Genomic DNA, 15,537 nt, shown 5'->3' with positions numbered 1-15,537 from the left:
TTCTTTTGTAAAGATGTTAAAATATTCCATGACTCATTGATTTCAACTACTAGAAATAAGAAGAGCATGAAAACATCTCAAATTTTGGAAAAAATAGTTTGTAGAATTTAATGTTTTACTCTGTACAATGTAAGATCTGTTATGTGTTTTCCCCATTATGTGTTTGTCTTTTGATGTAAAATGTCATTATAAGCTTTTGTAAAAGTTGAATAAAAAAAAATAAAAAAAAAGACAGCGAATCTGCATTGGGGGCATTTTCAGACAAGACAGACCACAACTGTTTAGGCTAACATGAGTTAACATTATAAACTGGTTCATGTGTCTTTCTGAACCGGTGCATGATGATGCTGAATGGCCTGTTTAATCTGTGAAGCTCTAAATGCAATGAGTTTTCACCAAAATCCAACGTCTCTTCGCATGTAATGTGTCAGTCATGGTCCCACACCCCTGGCTCCGCCTCCTACAGTAGCCACGCCCCAAACTCTCACAATTAGTTGAGCTGGAAAGTGATTGACAGATCTGAACGGACAGCTCTTAATGATTTACACTTTTGGGGGAGATAAACCCATGAATAGCGCACTAATAGTAGTCAATCAACAGTAAACTGAGTTAAGAGAATGGATTTTAACAATCTTCACCTTTAAGGCTCTGAAATGATACTGAAAACATAAATCGACTGTTTTTGGTCGAAGAAAACAATAGTTCGATCAAACGTGGCTCGTTAAGTGATTATAAATCTGAAACTGGAGGTCATCGGGGTCCGTGTGCCCGAGATCAGCTGTAATGGAGACTCCTGTAACAGATAATTGGATGTTATCCGTCATCGCTATTATGACGCCCACCTGCTCCGGGAGTCACATTTCCACAACAGCAGCTGTTTACATTAAAACTATATCCATGCCCACACCAGCGGATGACAATGTGGTTTATTATAAGCACACAGTTCATTACCGCAACAGTTGAGTGTATGCTGTGGTGTTAAACGTGCTATTTTGTGTGAATCAAATCCAGAAAGGAAAGTGACGCTCATTAAATAATTATGTATAAAGGGTTGGCTTCAGCCTACACGATTTATTCATTTAGCAGACGCTTTTATCAGTGAAAGAGTGCTATGACCGATCTAACGCAGTACATTTTTATTTATTTTACTTTTTTAAATAGAATAGAAAAGAAAGTGTTAGTAATACTGGATGAAGGGTTATTATGTATGTTTTTTTTCTTGCTTTACTAAAATTATCTGTAAGGACTGAAATAGATGGACACATATTGCACAGAAAGGGTCTCCCGATGCTTTTAGAAAGAGTGTGTGTTGTCCTGAGACGTAAAGCGGAGGAAGAGCAGCAACTGACAACTGACACCAGCAGCGCTCACACCATGATCTCGGTGACCGATCACTGCAGTGTGTGTGTGTGTGTGTGTGTGTGTGTAGGGCTGGGTGGAGAGGGCCGAGAGGGCTGGACTGCTGTCGGAGACGCTGGATTTGTCGGAGCTTTTCCATCCGGACACTTTCCTGAACGCCCTGAGACAAGAGACCGCCAGGTGACGTACTTATATATATATATATATATATATATATATATATATATTAGGGCTGTGCAAAAATTAATTGCGATTAATCGCATCCAAAATAAAAGTCTGTGTTTACATAATATATTTGTGTGTGCTGTATATAATTATTTTGTGTATATAAATACACACACATGCATGTATATATTTAAGAAAATGTGTTATTCATATATAAAATATTTATATAATATAGATTATGTAATTATACAAAATTTAAGCGCAAATAATTCTTAAATATAAACATGCATGCATAGGTATTTATATATACAAAATAATTATATACAGCACACAGAAATATATTATGTAAACACAGACTTTTATTTTGGATGCGATTAATCGCAATTAATTTTTGCACAGCCCTAATATATATATATAATGAAACCCCTGATAAAACACATGCTATGGTTAACTTGAGGTAAAAATGTAACTTATCTTGCATACACCTGTTAAAGTAAATGAAGATATATTACAGTTATAATGAAAATGCACCTGATAAAACTCATGCTAACTACTGCATATATGTATATATATTAGGGCTGTGCAAAAATTAATTGCGATTAATCGCATCCAAAATAAAAGTCTGTGTTTACATAATATATTTGTGTGTGCTGTATATAATTATTTTGTATATATAAAAACACACACATGCATGTATATATTTCAGAAAATGTGTTATTCGTATATAAAATATTTATATTTATATAATATAGATTATGTATTTATATACATATACAGAATTTAAGCACAAATAATTCTTAAATATATACATGCATGCATAGGTATTTATATATACAAAATAATTATATACAGCACACACAAATATATTATGTAAACTCTTTTATTTTGGATGCGATTAATCGCAATTAATTTTTGCACAGCCCTAATATATATATATATACAGTGGCACTACCATGGTAATCTTGAAAGTATCATGTTTAAGTCATTGTATATTTCATAGTACCATAGTATTATCATCTGACACTGTACCTTACTTCCAAAGATCACTGTGGTACATGGTAGAAAAATATAGTATAAAATTATAAATAACACACAATAATAATATTATATAAAATATAAAAAATGTAAATAATATATAAAGCATTAAAATATAAATATATAAAAAATATTTCAAATATAATTAATAAAACATAAATAAAAAAATATAATGAAGGTAGCTTACCTACTACAACAAAACAACTGCAAACAATAAACTTGCATCATGTACATTATGTTCACTTGCTAAACTTAACTTACACATACACACCTACTAAAGTAATCTCCAGCTAAATTCCCTGATAAACACCTGCTAAACTAAAGACTTGTGCAAATTTGTGTCACACACACACTCGTCGCTCGAGTCGCCTAAACCTGCTGATCTGAAATCAGCCATAACATACATAACTACTGCTCATTTACTGAGATAAAATGCTTTAATCTACCTGACATATACAGAAGTCTTTGGGGTCCCGCGGCACAAAGAGCCTGTTTAAGAGTCAAAGCGAGTGTTTTATGAAGTTGTGTGTTTTAATTAGAGCCAGACCGATATATATTAGGCATTTTCCATAATATCGGTATCGGCAGTTATAATGGCCGATAAATGAATATTTAAAAAATAACATAAAAACGGACGAAAACACGCTTTAATCATCTCTCCTCGGCCTGTTATATTGAAAATGTATGTTTTACAATTTGCAGTATGATGTCATCTATTGCTAAATCATGGCTCATCATAGACTAGCGAACCACAAAGCAGGCTAAAGACCGCTAACGTTAACATTAATGAGCTTGGAAACCACAATGAACTTTTTCTGCCTAAATAAAGTAATGATTACTGTATTTATAACTCGCATATCTCTAGTTACAGTCCCTGCATTGTAAAATGTAAGTTAGACTTGCGAAGAGTGAACATTTAGACATAGAGAAAAGGTATTAAATGTATTTTGTGCAGAAAAGTTAGCTTTTCTTTTACACGTGTGTGAAATCCAACAATATTTAATAAAAAAAATATCGGCCGATATATCGGATTTTAAAACCCAAAAATATTTGTATCGGTATCGGCCTTCAAAATCCTTTATCGGTCGGGCTCTAGTTTTAATATGACATGTGTTTCAGGTTGATGAGCTGCTCTATGGACAGTCTGAAGTTCGTGACGTCGTGGAGGGGCAAGATTACTGAAGCACAACTACAAGTGAAGGTACAAACACACTCCCCTCTGAAGAATGTGTGTTTAACATGACTAAACTGAGGTTCTCTGGTCCATGTTTACTAATCTCTCTCTCTCTCTCTCTCTCTCTCTCTCTCTCTCTCTCTCTCTCTAGATTGGCGGTTTGCAGTTGGAAGGTTGTAGTTTCGATGGAAACCGTCTGTCTGAAAGCCATCATGACTCTCCCAGTGTGTCTGCCGTCCCTGCGTGTCACATGGCCTGGATCCCACAGGTAACACACACACACTTTACCCTTAAAGTAAGGGATAATGCACATCCAGCGCGTTGTTATCGCAGAAAAAACTCCCATCGGGTGATCAGGACCCCCGACGTGAACCAGAAAGGGCTGGATGTACATTATCATGTTTATCACACCGTTACTTCCCACACAAGTGAATTATTGAACACAAACTATTGATTGTCGTTAAAATAGTTTATTAGCTTACTAAACGCAAGAAAACAGTTGCTAGGAAGTGGCTTTCCAGCCAAGAAGACTGAACCAGATCAAACTAGACGAGCATTTAAGGGATAAAGTACAATCATACCACTTATCACATGGCTTTCGCCACATCAATAACTCTGAGGACAAGAGATGTGTTCAAATCTATCATCCTGCCAAGGACATGAACACAGCAGCATTATTATTATTAATACGGAAGTCCTTCCCATTTCATTTTTTAAGAAAATCAATAAATATAATTGAGGTCAAGTCAAGTCAAGTCACATTTATTTATATAGCGCTTTTCACAATACAGATTGTATCAAAGCAGCTTCACAGTGATAACATGAAAGTAGGACAACACAGATCAACAACATTGCTAAATAACACTAAATAACCCCAACTGAGCAAGACGTTTGTGAGGTGTATGTTATTCACAGTGTTGGGGAGTAGATAACTACAAGTAGCGACGCTACTAACTTAACTACATTTTTTTAGTAGCTTGGCTGTAACTCAGTTGCTTTTTAAACAGTGTAGCTTTTCCAGTAGCTAACTACTTTTTGCAGCAAGTAGCGGTGTAGCGCGAGCAAAAGCTACATTGCGTTTGTGGAGCCTGCGCGAATCGACGCGATGCAAGGATATTCTTCTTCTCGTTAGATTACAAACTCATTTTTTTTGCCATTACCGCCACCTGTTGTTTAATCACGCGTCTTGCGGCTAACGGTTCACTGACGTAAAGAACTGGGTTGACAGTGACACACCCATATTATGATTATGATGGAGCCAGAGGTGACGGCAGATTTGGATGATGGAGAAACAACTAAAGTTAATTACCCATGGCCTTATTTGTCCAAGTTCAATCGGTATTTTTGAGAAAATGTTCTAAATGCAATTTATGTTGAATGTATGTTTTGTATATTTTGTGCAATTTTGCACTTTTGGCAAACAGTCTGCGATATTTGAGTGTTGTGTGTAATAAAACAATACTCTATGAAATCATAATTGTATTGCATTGTTTTAAACACTAAATATTTTAATTAAAACATTCATCAGACACTTATTCAGTTATTTATAATATAGAATTTATAGCATGTTATAAATATAATATGTAATATAATATTTATAATATGTTGTTCAAAAAGCAAAAGTAGTTTCAACGTAGCTAGCTACTTTTTGATAGTAACTTGTAGTGTAGCTAGCTACTTTTCCAAAAGGGTAACTTGACTGTAGTTTAACTACTTTAACGTACGAGTAGCTTGTAGCTTGTCAAACTACAGTTTCAGAGTAGCTTCCCCAACACTGGTTATTCAGCGTTGCTATTGACGATGTTGGTTATCGGGGAATAACACATCTCGGAATTTCGCCACTGACCAATCAGAATCAAGTATTCCAGAAATCTGTGTAATAAGTACCCGCCCGCTCCGCGTCGTGGCCGCATTACCACCTCGGGTGTGCAGTATTTACTCATAATTCAACAGCCTGGAGTCAATTATTACATTTCCAGACCTCAAGACTTTGTCAGATGTTGTATTTCAAGACGTTTGTCAGGTTTTTGTCCTTAAAACGCTCTTGTGTGTGGATTTAACTCTAACTCATCTCATCCCACGCCTCTTATATCTAATTTAAGAGTTCGTAAAGGAGGCTTGAGCCACTGATAGCAGACCGATGCAGTTAGCAGTGCTGTTATTAGAGAGAGAGTGTGTGTGTGAGTCTCTCTACTAATAGTGAAACTGTAAGTTTATCAGCTTCAAGAACAGTTGCTAGTGAGAAACGTCATGTAGCTTTTAAGTTGCTAAACTATTTTACTGATACAATTATCAAAGCAGCGCTGAAAAGAAAAGAAACATTTCTGTGAGAGTGTGTTCGTACATGTGTGTGTATTGAGTGTGAGAGAGAGTATGTGCTGTCCGTACATTATAAAATATAATTTTGTTGCAAAAAAACATGGAAATAATTCATTGTTTTTCTCCTATTGTTTGCTATATTTGCTTGACAGTGTAGTTGTCGGCTGTAAAGACCTTCACTCAAAAAAATTAACTAGGGAGGTTGTGAACTTTACATAATATATTTATTTATAGTTTACTTTAAAAAAAAAAAAATTCTATTAAGGTCTATGTAATTGTGTCTCAACTTAACAGTACAAAATCCTAATGTGTTGTCTAAATACAAACCATTTATGTTAAGTAGAAAAAGTGTACATCCAGAGGGTGGCGGTATAGTGCGAGCCGACTGCCGTTTTGCACGAACTTAATTTTATTGTGTTCAATCTGCTTAAATCTACGAACAACTTAAGTTTACTTAATCCGTTTGTGTTGGATAACATGATTGATTTGTGTTGCCTTAACTGAAACTGGGCAGTGCTTTTAGTTCCCAGCATGCTTTGCATATGGTTGAATTAAGAGAGAATAAATGATAAAATTAAGTGTTATTTTATGTTTTTTTTTTTTGAGAAATTTAGAAAAGGGGAAGACTTTATAGTGTGTAATTGTGTTTAATGTTTAATTACATTGGAATTATTAAAACATTTAAATTACATGATGAGTGGAGCATTTTGTTTGGCTGTCGACTGATTTCATTATTTTCAATTGGTTTGAATGAAGTAGCATGTAAATCTTAGCATTCAAGATGCTAATATGTGCTTCTGCTAGCAAATAGCTAGCTAAAGTCTATCAATTTAATTAAATGTCACTGAATCAAATGATATATAAATGGATGAATGAATATTATAAAATGCCTTGTCAGGAAGCCTTTAAAAATTCACGTTGAGACTACTTAAATTGGGTAATTTAAAATGACATAATTTTATTATGTTGAAGTTACATGAACAAATTATGTTTGTTTAACGTAATCCAGTTATGTGGAACCTGTTGACAAATTAAAATTAATTAAAGCCAACATATAATTTTTTTGAGTGATCGACGTAACTGAAATCGTTTGGCGAAGGGATATGGACCTGTAATGCGGTCAAGACCTGCCGGAACTACTTTATTTGTGTGTTTCACCTGAAAACAATCGCTCACCTTAGAATGTTCGCCAGCCAATCAGATTCAAGCATTCAACAGCCACCTAGCATAATTACATTTCTATGATGTTTCCAGTGATAGCTGTAGATTAAAGTGTGTGTGTGTGTGTTTCAGAGCACAGCGGGAAGTTATTCTCCAGACGAGAGCATCTCTCTGCCCGTGTACAGCAGTGCCGAGCGTGTGTGTGTGGTGACAAACGTGCAGCTGCCGTGTGCCGGAGATCATGACACATGGATCCAGAGCGGAGCGGCACTCTTCCTCAAACAGCAGTAACACACACACACACACACACACACACACACACTCCACAATCCATTTATAATGCACACACAGATATTATAATCATTTTATGTCACTACATGTCTTGTATTTGTGTTTGGATTCATACGGGGGTGTTTTTGTCTCGATCGCTGCATTACTGTAGTATTCAGTCATGTTGCATATATTTATATTGTCAAATAAAATAGTTTTCTTCAAGATCATTCTTTTTCTCTCCGTTCAATTTCGACAAAATCCGTTCATACTGTATCTAGAGTATGGGTCAAAGAGATGATGTTTATTTTTAATGACCCTGTAAGTTCAATATTAAACCATTTTAAATGTCAGGGAAGAACAAAACATTAAACAAATCATGCCAAATTCCAAGTGTGCTTAGACTAAACAACAAAATGAAATGAGTCATGAAACAAATACTAAAATGAAATTCATAAATAAAATGAAATAAAAAAATAAATCAATAATTTTAACAAAAAGGAGCCAATTCATAAGGTGATGTACGTGTTTTTTATTTAATATACTACTATACTCTCATTATCAGTTCCTGTTGCCCGCTTTGAAAACAGTCAATATTTTTGTAGTTTTTCAGTTCTTTGTAGAGTCATAAATAAATGTGATCAGACGGATACACACTGTATCACACAAGACTTGAGCAGAAACGACATCAGCTGTGATCTGAACATGACTTCTCTACAATAAGCAGGTCATGTGACTACAGACCTTATCTGTAAAGCAGTAGTTGAGTGTGTGTAGTGTGTTCTGTGCAGTGTGAAGCTTTCCTCTGTCAGTCTGTCTGAACGTCAGCAGGTTGCGGGGACGACCTTTGACCCACGCTCATGTTATAGAGGCCACCTGCCTTCTGGATTGATCATTAGAGCAGCAGGTATGACGCGTGACCTTTGACCTCTGTGATGTGTGTGAGATCAGGATGCAGATGCTGTGTTTCTCCTCTGATCCTCCTTTTCCTTTAGAGAGGAACAGAAACATCCTCGTTCATTCCTGAGCGTCACGGCTGTTCTTCTGGTGCAAAAACACTACCATGAGATTCATGTTTTATTTATTTATTTATTTTTTGGTGTTTTTAATACCATTTTGGTACGTTGGTATACCATTGTCCTTTTTGGCGATCACATACTACCAAGGCCTTTACCATCTGAGACCATCAATGTACGTATACTTTGAAAATATATATAATATAATATATATAATATAATTTTCATAATATAATATATATATATGAAAATATAAAAAGTTTTTTTTTTCAATGCAATGTTAACAAACAGAACAAGTCGAGACATACAAGCAGTAAACAATCAAAACAAGGAGACATTATGATACCAAATCCATTAAGAGAGGAGATATGAAAAGAAATAACATTATTTAACAATAGTCTTAAAGAAAAAAAGAGAGAAGGAAAAGAAAGATGAAGATTAAACATTAAGGAAGAATTTTAAACATGTTACATATTCTAGATGTTTCCATTGCTTTCTTATTAACAGATGCTGAAATTGTATTTAAATACATCTTTAATTCTTCTTTATAAAAAGGTTTGCAGTGTGTGTGTCTAAACACTCATTTAGACTGACATTATCCTGTTTGCGTGTCTCTTTTCTTCGAGGGTGAATCGTGCGATCTGAGTCGTTGCCCTTTTGCTGGAGGCTTTTCACAAACACACACTCTCAGAGTTTCGGAGCTTCTTGACTTTTCAGACGGAGAGGCTTTTAATCCGCACATCAAAGGTCAGTGTGTGTGGTTGTGTGTGAATACTGAATTCTGGTGGTTATGTGCAAATCCAAACGGCAACAAATCAAAACCCCTGACCTTTAATCCCCTCACACACACACACACATAGAGCCACGGTGTCCACCTGTAACTGGACAGCAGTAATAAATACCATGATGCAATGATTTTACTTTAGAGACTATAATGGAAAAAAACAAACACAATGGTACTATACAGTAAATGACAAAAATGTGGCATTACCAGGGTAAATATAAACGTGTTTACATGGTAAAACATGTTAGTTTCGTGTTAATTGACCGTTCGCAAAGCCCCGCCCTCTTTTGTTGCTGTTGCTACGTCTGACAAGCGGGCCGCTCTCACACACACACACACACACACACACACACACACACGGTGAACAATACATCGTGGAGCAGAAGACACTGACAGACAGGACACACCAGCTTACTTTTGATATGACACAATCTCACCTTTCAAATGTAGTCATTTTATAAAGAAATGTGTACAATAAATACTGTTTAATGTGTCTGACAGACCGCTGTGTTATGTCCTATGAATGTCTAGGGGTCAGAACGCTACAAAGATTAAAGGTCGTGTTGCAGGTTATCCACCACTGTCGATTAATGGGTACATAAATCACTCAAGATATGGATATCCTTTTTAAAATGTCTCAAAAATTGTCTTAAAAAACAGTTTGGTTTTTTTTTAACGCAATTCGGTGATGACATCACGTTGGGGAGAAGTGGAGGAAAGGTAGGCTGAGCCTAGTATTAGAACTATAGACGTGAGGGCTCAAATTAGGAATTGCCAAGAAGAACTGATGGCCGTCAAAGCCAATTAACCCTTGTGCATCCTTATGGACATTTTTGTCCTTTTCAGTTTTTTTTTTTTTTATCACTTTGCCTGTGTTAAAGCTAACTGCAAAAAAACTTTTATTGGAATTTTACTATTTCACCGTCATTTTCTTAAAAAAAAAAAAGTTTTGCATTAGGTATAAAAAATACTCCCTCTCAGCACCTTTTGGACAAAAATGTCCCCATTGAAACCCATTAAAACTGCCATTTTTAATCCCCGGTTCAGTTAACTATAAAATAATGCAATCTTTGTTAAGAGGCTTTCATTCTGATGGCAAGGCTTCAAAATGTTTTTTTTAAATATTTTTAATCAGATGGTGTCTTTTTTTTTTTAAGTTTGTCCTATAAAACAAATATCGCTTTATTCCTGTTTTCTGGTTCGGCATATTATAGAGCCAACCTGATAAATTATGCAACAATATTTGTGTGGGTGTGTTTGTATGGATGTCAGAGTGTGGTTAGTATGTGTGTTATAAAAAAATATGTGTGTGTGAGTGCGCATGTGTGTGTTTGTAATACTGAGAGAGAAAAACTGCAATCACTGTGAGCTCCAGTGGGGTTTTGCTGCCACCCAATGGGAAAATATGTTACTACGCCCAAACAAACTGTTACCGAAAGCTCATTTTTTGAGATATCATCCTCAAATTTGGAACACAACCTATTTAGATTTATGGCTTTGATTTTATTGTAGTTTTGAGTTCAACCTGATTTAAAAATATATATATTTTATATAAAATATTTTTTTATAAATAATTTTCATAAACTTTTTTTTGGATTTACTTTTTTTTTTTTTTTTTACTTCTTTAAAATGATACCAAACTTAAGTCTGTGCTCCAAAGCGTCACATTTTTATGACAGTTTTTTGACATGGACATTTTTGTCCTCTTTTTACCTATGTGTAACTTTTTTTAATTGATGCACAAGGGTTAAATGCATGGTCCGAGGAGAAGCTAGTTTACGAGCAGCGGTGCACAATAACGACACATATTTCTTTTCTTTTTACCGTCAATGAATAGCACCGAGTGAAAAATCAACGTTTAGTGGCAGTGATCATGACGTTAGTTCAGATAAGTACCGGTAACCTTTGTCATAGTTCTGGTAAACTTAGTCTTTGTCAGCTAGAAATAGAAGGCATCATGCTAGCTATTTGGCCGCTTCCAAGCGTTTATCTCTTCCTCCGGTGGAAATGTTGTCGCAAACGTAGCCGCCGCGTGTCTGTCGCTGTGTGTGGGCGCTGCGTTGGAAAGCGTGTGCTGTAGGGAAGTGAGTGCGTTTGCTGGTCGAGGAGCTCACCTTACGCACCTCACTATTGTTAATCTATATATTTCCATCTATTTATCTATCTAGCTGCTAGCTATCTATGCTTACGTTCTGCTATCTGGCTGTCTCTCTCTATACTAGCCTATCTATCTGTCTATCTATAAAGGCCTATCTAGTCTACAATCTGAGCTATCTCTCAATGCTTTGGTAAATTCTCTCCCCAAGGTGACGTAATGCAAAGCATTGTGGGGGAACGGAGAATTGCTGCAAACCACTGTAAAGATTATTATGATTGGTCAGATCGCCTGTCAATCAAACTCCCTGGGAAGGGTCAGTTGTAAAAAAAACATGGTAGTTTCAGGATACATGTAAAAAACATGGTAGATTCATGGTTAGGTTAATGTTTCGTGGTAAGTGTTCAAATAATTGTAGTTTCATATTAATGTAAAAACAGTAGTTTCTGGGTACTTTTAGGTATCAATTTGAATTTTTAAGTGTGTGTGTTATTTATGAGAGAAGGTTTCTGTCTCTTGTTCTCACACACACACACACAATCAAACTGCAAAACAGGAAACAGAACAGAGGAATGCCGTGTGCTAGGAAAACCACAGACCTGCGGGCCGTGTGTGTGTGTGTATTTATGCAGTGATTTTGATTGATTTTCTTCATTAATTTCCCTCTTCCTGTCATAGTTCATTTTTCTCATGGCTGTCTGTCAGCTGACGCCCAGAGCAGCTCCAATTATAATACAGCACTGAGGAGGAGTGCTTTTAGCTCGGCTTAGGGGAATACATCTGACAAAAATCATCATTAACTCACCGTCATCTTGTTACAAAGCCGGGTGGCTTTCTTTTTCAGTAGAGCACAAAAAAAGAAGACATTTATCTGAATGTTCACGCTGCTCTTCATCATCATCTTCCTCGTCCTGCAGGTTTCAAACGACATGACGGTGAGAAAATGATGAGAAATGTCATTATTCCTGGGACGTTTTGCTGCAGGATCTTTATGTAATATTCACAGATGGAAAGAAGATGATAAATAACACGTCAAATTGAGAAATCAACAAAGACACAAACAGATGCAAAGAGTAAAAGTAACTGTGCGTCTCTGCTCATGTAATCGCTGGACTGTTTTAAACATGGAAACTTCACATTTTTAATGTTTTATTTATATTTTAAATATTTTAGGTATATATATATATATATATATATATATATATATATATTAATGCTGTATATATCATTTACATTTTTAATATTATTTTATATGATATAAATAATATTAGTTTCATTGTAATACTATGTTACCATTTCCCATTGTAATATTTACAAGTACTACTATGGTACAGTAATGGTCATTTCATTTTTATGGTATTATTATGGTACTTTGAAATATAAAATGGTTTTAACGTGGTACTTTATTTTTAAAATCGTGGTGAAATCAGGCTAGTTAAAAAGAAGTCTTAAATACCTTGAAGTTTTCCTAATAAAAGGCCTTAAAAAGTATTAAAATATCTTGAAGTTTTCCTAAAAAAAGGCCTTAAAAAGTATTAAAATGTCTTAAAGTTTTCCTAATAAAAGGCCTTAAAAATTCTTAAAATATCTTAAAAGTTTTCCTAATAAAAGGCCTTAAAAGTCTTAAAATACCTTAAAGTTTTCCTAATAAAAGGCCTTAAAAAGTATTAAAATGTCTTAAAGTTTTCCTAATAAAATGCCTTAAAAAGTAATAAAATGTCTTAAAGTTTTCCTAATAAAACGCCTTAAAAATTCTTAAAATATCTTAAAAGTTTTCCTAATAAAAGGCCTTAAAAGTCTTAAAATACCTTAAAGTTTTCCTAATAAAAGGCCTTAAAAAGTATTAAAATGTCTTAAAGTTTTCCTAATAAAACGCCTTAAAAAGTATTAAAATGTCTTAAAGTTTTCCTAATAAAAGGCCTTAAAAATTCTTAAAATATCTTAAAAGTTTTCCTAATAAAAGGCCTTAAAAGTCTTAAAATACCTTAAAGTTTTCCTAATAAAAGGCCTTAAAAAGTATTAAAATGTCTTAAAGTTTTCCTAATAAAACGCCTTAAAAAGTATTAAAATGTCTTAAAGTTTTCCTAATAAAAGGCCTTAAAAGTCTTAAAATACCATAAAGTTTTCCTAATAAAAGGCCTTAAAAATCTTAAAATACCTTAAAGTTTTCCTGATAAAAGGCCTTAAAAAGTCTTAAAATACCTTAAAATTTTCCTAATCAAAGGCCATAAATAATCTTAAAATACCTTTAAGTTTTCCTAATAAAGGCCTTAAAAAGTCTTAAAATACCTTAAAGTTTTCCTGATAAAAGGCCTTAAAAAGTCTTAAAATACCTTAAAATTTTCCTAATCAAAGGCCATAAATAATCTTAAAATACCTTTAAGTTTTCCTATTAAAAGGCCTTAAAAAGTCTTAAAATATCTTAAAGTTTTCCTAATAAAAGGCCTTAAAAAGTATTAAAATGTCTTAAATGCAGATTCAATGGGTCTTAAATATTCCTGGACACATTACCGCTAAAATCCTGCAGTCTAACCAAATAACCAGTGACGCATCGAATCACAAGAATGATTCTGGTTTTATTGCATAAACAGTGATTGATAACGATAATGTGTTTCTGGTAGCGCGGTCGCAGTCTCTGTGAGAAATTTTATAGTGATGAATGAAAACAAATGAGCATGACAGCACATAAAAAACTCACAGAAGAAACATACTGAGGAAAATCTTCAAAAATGAACATTCTCACGATTGCAAATGTAACATTGATTTTAGTTACTTCAACAATAAACAAGTACTTCAATTACTCAGGTTAAACATTAATATACATATGTATTAAATATAATGTGTATTTCCATCACAGGTTTGGTCTTAAATTTTATTCAAATTGGCATTAAAAAGTCTTAAATGTAATCTGTAGCGACAGATCTTTTCTTCCGTATATTGTGAAACAAATTATCGAAGAAAGAAAACATATTGTGTGAGGACTTGCTATTATGCTTCGGTGGTTGGAATGTGGGCAATGTGGGGGCGGAGTTTAAGCGGACTGTGATTGGAGGAGTCCTGCTTACATCAGTCTGTCGCTACGAGGTTAAATCATTTAAAACAAAAATAAAAAGCATTCATGCATGGATTAATTGTTTAAAGATCTATAATATGCATTTAGGAAACAGACGGCCAGATAATGTTTTTTTTGTTATTATTTAAATCCGCATAAATATCACCGTCATGCATACATATGTATTTCATTGAAGTCATTATTTAGTTTTTTTCATTTTGCGTATCTTGCATCCTGCAAATACATCACATTACAGAAGTAATCTGCTGTTTCATGAAGATTTTAATGAACTCTGAATCATACACGCGTCTCAGATTCTCAGGTGATGATCAGTGTGTCTCGTGAGACACACACACACACACACACACGACCTAATGTGAGTGTGTTATCACTCTACTCGCCATTTATCGCTCCATCTCTGCTTATTTCCAGCGTTGATGCAACGCTGATGAAATCTAATGCACGTTTTCTCCCGCTCACACACACACAATGATGTAAACCTGTGAAAAACTCAGCGCTCGCACAGTTTCATGAGGGATTGGAGTTGAAATCTCTGAACTCTGAGCGCCTCGGATGAAAGTTTAATGTGTGAGTGTCAGCGTGCAGTCCTGATGTGACAGTCTGCGTTCCCCCGAGAGGTCAAAGGTCACCTGACATCACATCCACCCACACCTGACCTCGTTTCCTCCATCTGTCTGCGACAACCGAAGAAAAACTGGCTTTCTCGGAGCTGTGAGGACAAAGAACACGTCAGGTAAATACTTGTATACACTGTAAAAATAAATATGACTGAATATGTTAAATCTAATCAATAAAATTGAGCCAACAGATTACAATTAATATTATTAATTAAATTTAACAAATCAGAATTGAGTAATAATTAACCAAATGAATTACTTAAAAGTTTGCCATTTAAAATGAGTAAAATTTACACATTTTTCTAAACAAAAATATCAGAATGACAGACGTCAAAGATGAATTACGAACTCTTTTTTTATTGCCATCATTGAAGAAGACACACCTGATGTTAACAAGCAGAATCACTGAAGGAGAAAAATGTAATTTTTAAGTCACCATTATGGGGATCAGTGTGTGTTTTAGTTAATG

At 34.7% G+C, this 15,537-nt stretch overlaps 1 protein-coding gene across 1 annotated transcript in view; it reads left to right on the top strand.

Moving 5' to 3' along the window:
* dync2h1 (dynein cytoplasmic 2 heavy chain 1) overlaps nt 1–7,713 on the top strand; it is a 120,925-nt gene extending 113,212 nt beyond the window's left edge. The window contains exons 87-90 of the mRNA XM_089121540.1: nt 1,430–1,539; nt 3,679–3,760; nt 3,885–4,001; nt 7,346–7,713. Of these exons, the coding sequence (XP_088977666.1) occupies nt 1,430–1,539; nt 3,679–3,760; nt 3,885–4,001; nt 7,346–7,504 (468 nt within the window). The 3' untranslated portion in view covers nt 7,505–7,713. The remainder of the gene's footprint in view (nt 1–1,429; nt 1,540–3,678; nt 3,761–3,884; nt 4,002–7,345) is intronic.
* Nucleotides 7,714–15,537: the final 7,824 nt, after the last annotated feature.

The sequence above is a fragment of the Pimephales promelas genome, chromosome 16 (assembly GCF_988280905.1).
Source record: "Pimephales promelas chromosome 16, fPimPro1.hap1.1, whole genome shotgun sequence".
Taxonomy (NCBI): domain Eukaryota; kingdom Metazoa; phylum Chordata; class Actinopteri; order Cypriniformes; family Leuciscidae; genus Pimephales; species Pimephales promelas.
Note: the sequence above shows the minus strand (reverse complement) of the source record. Positions and strands in the feature narration are given on the sequence as shown.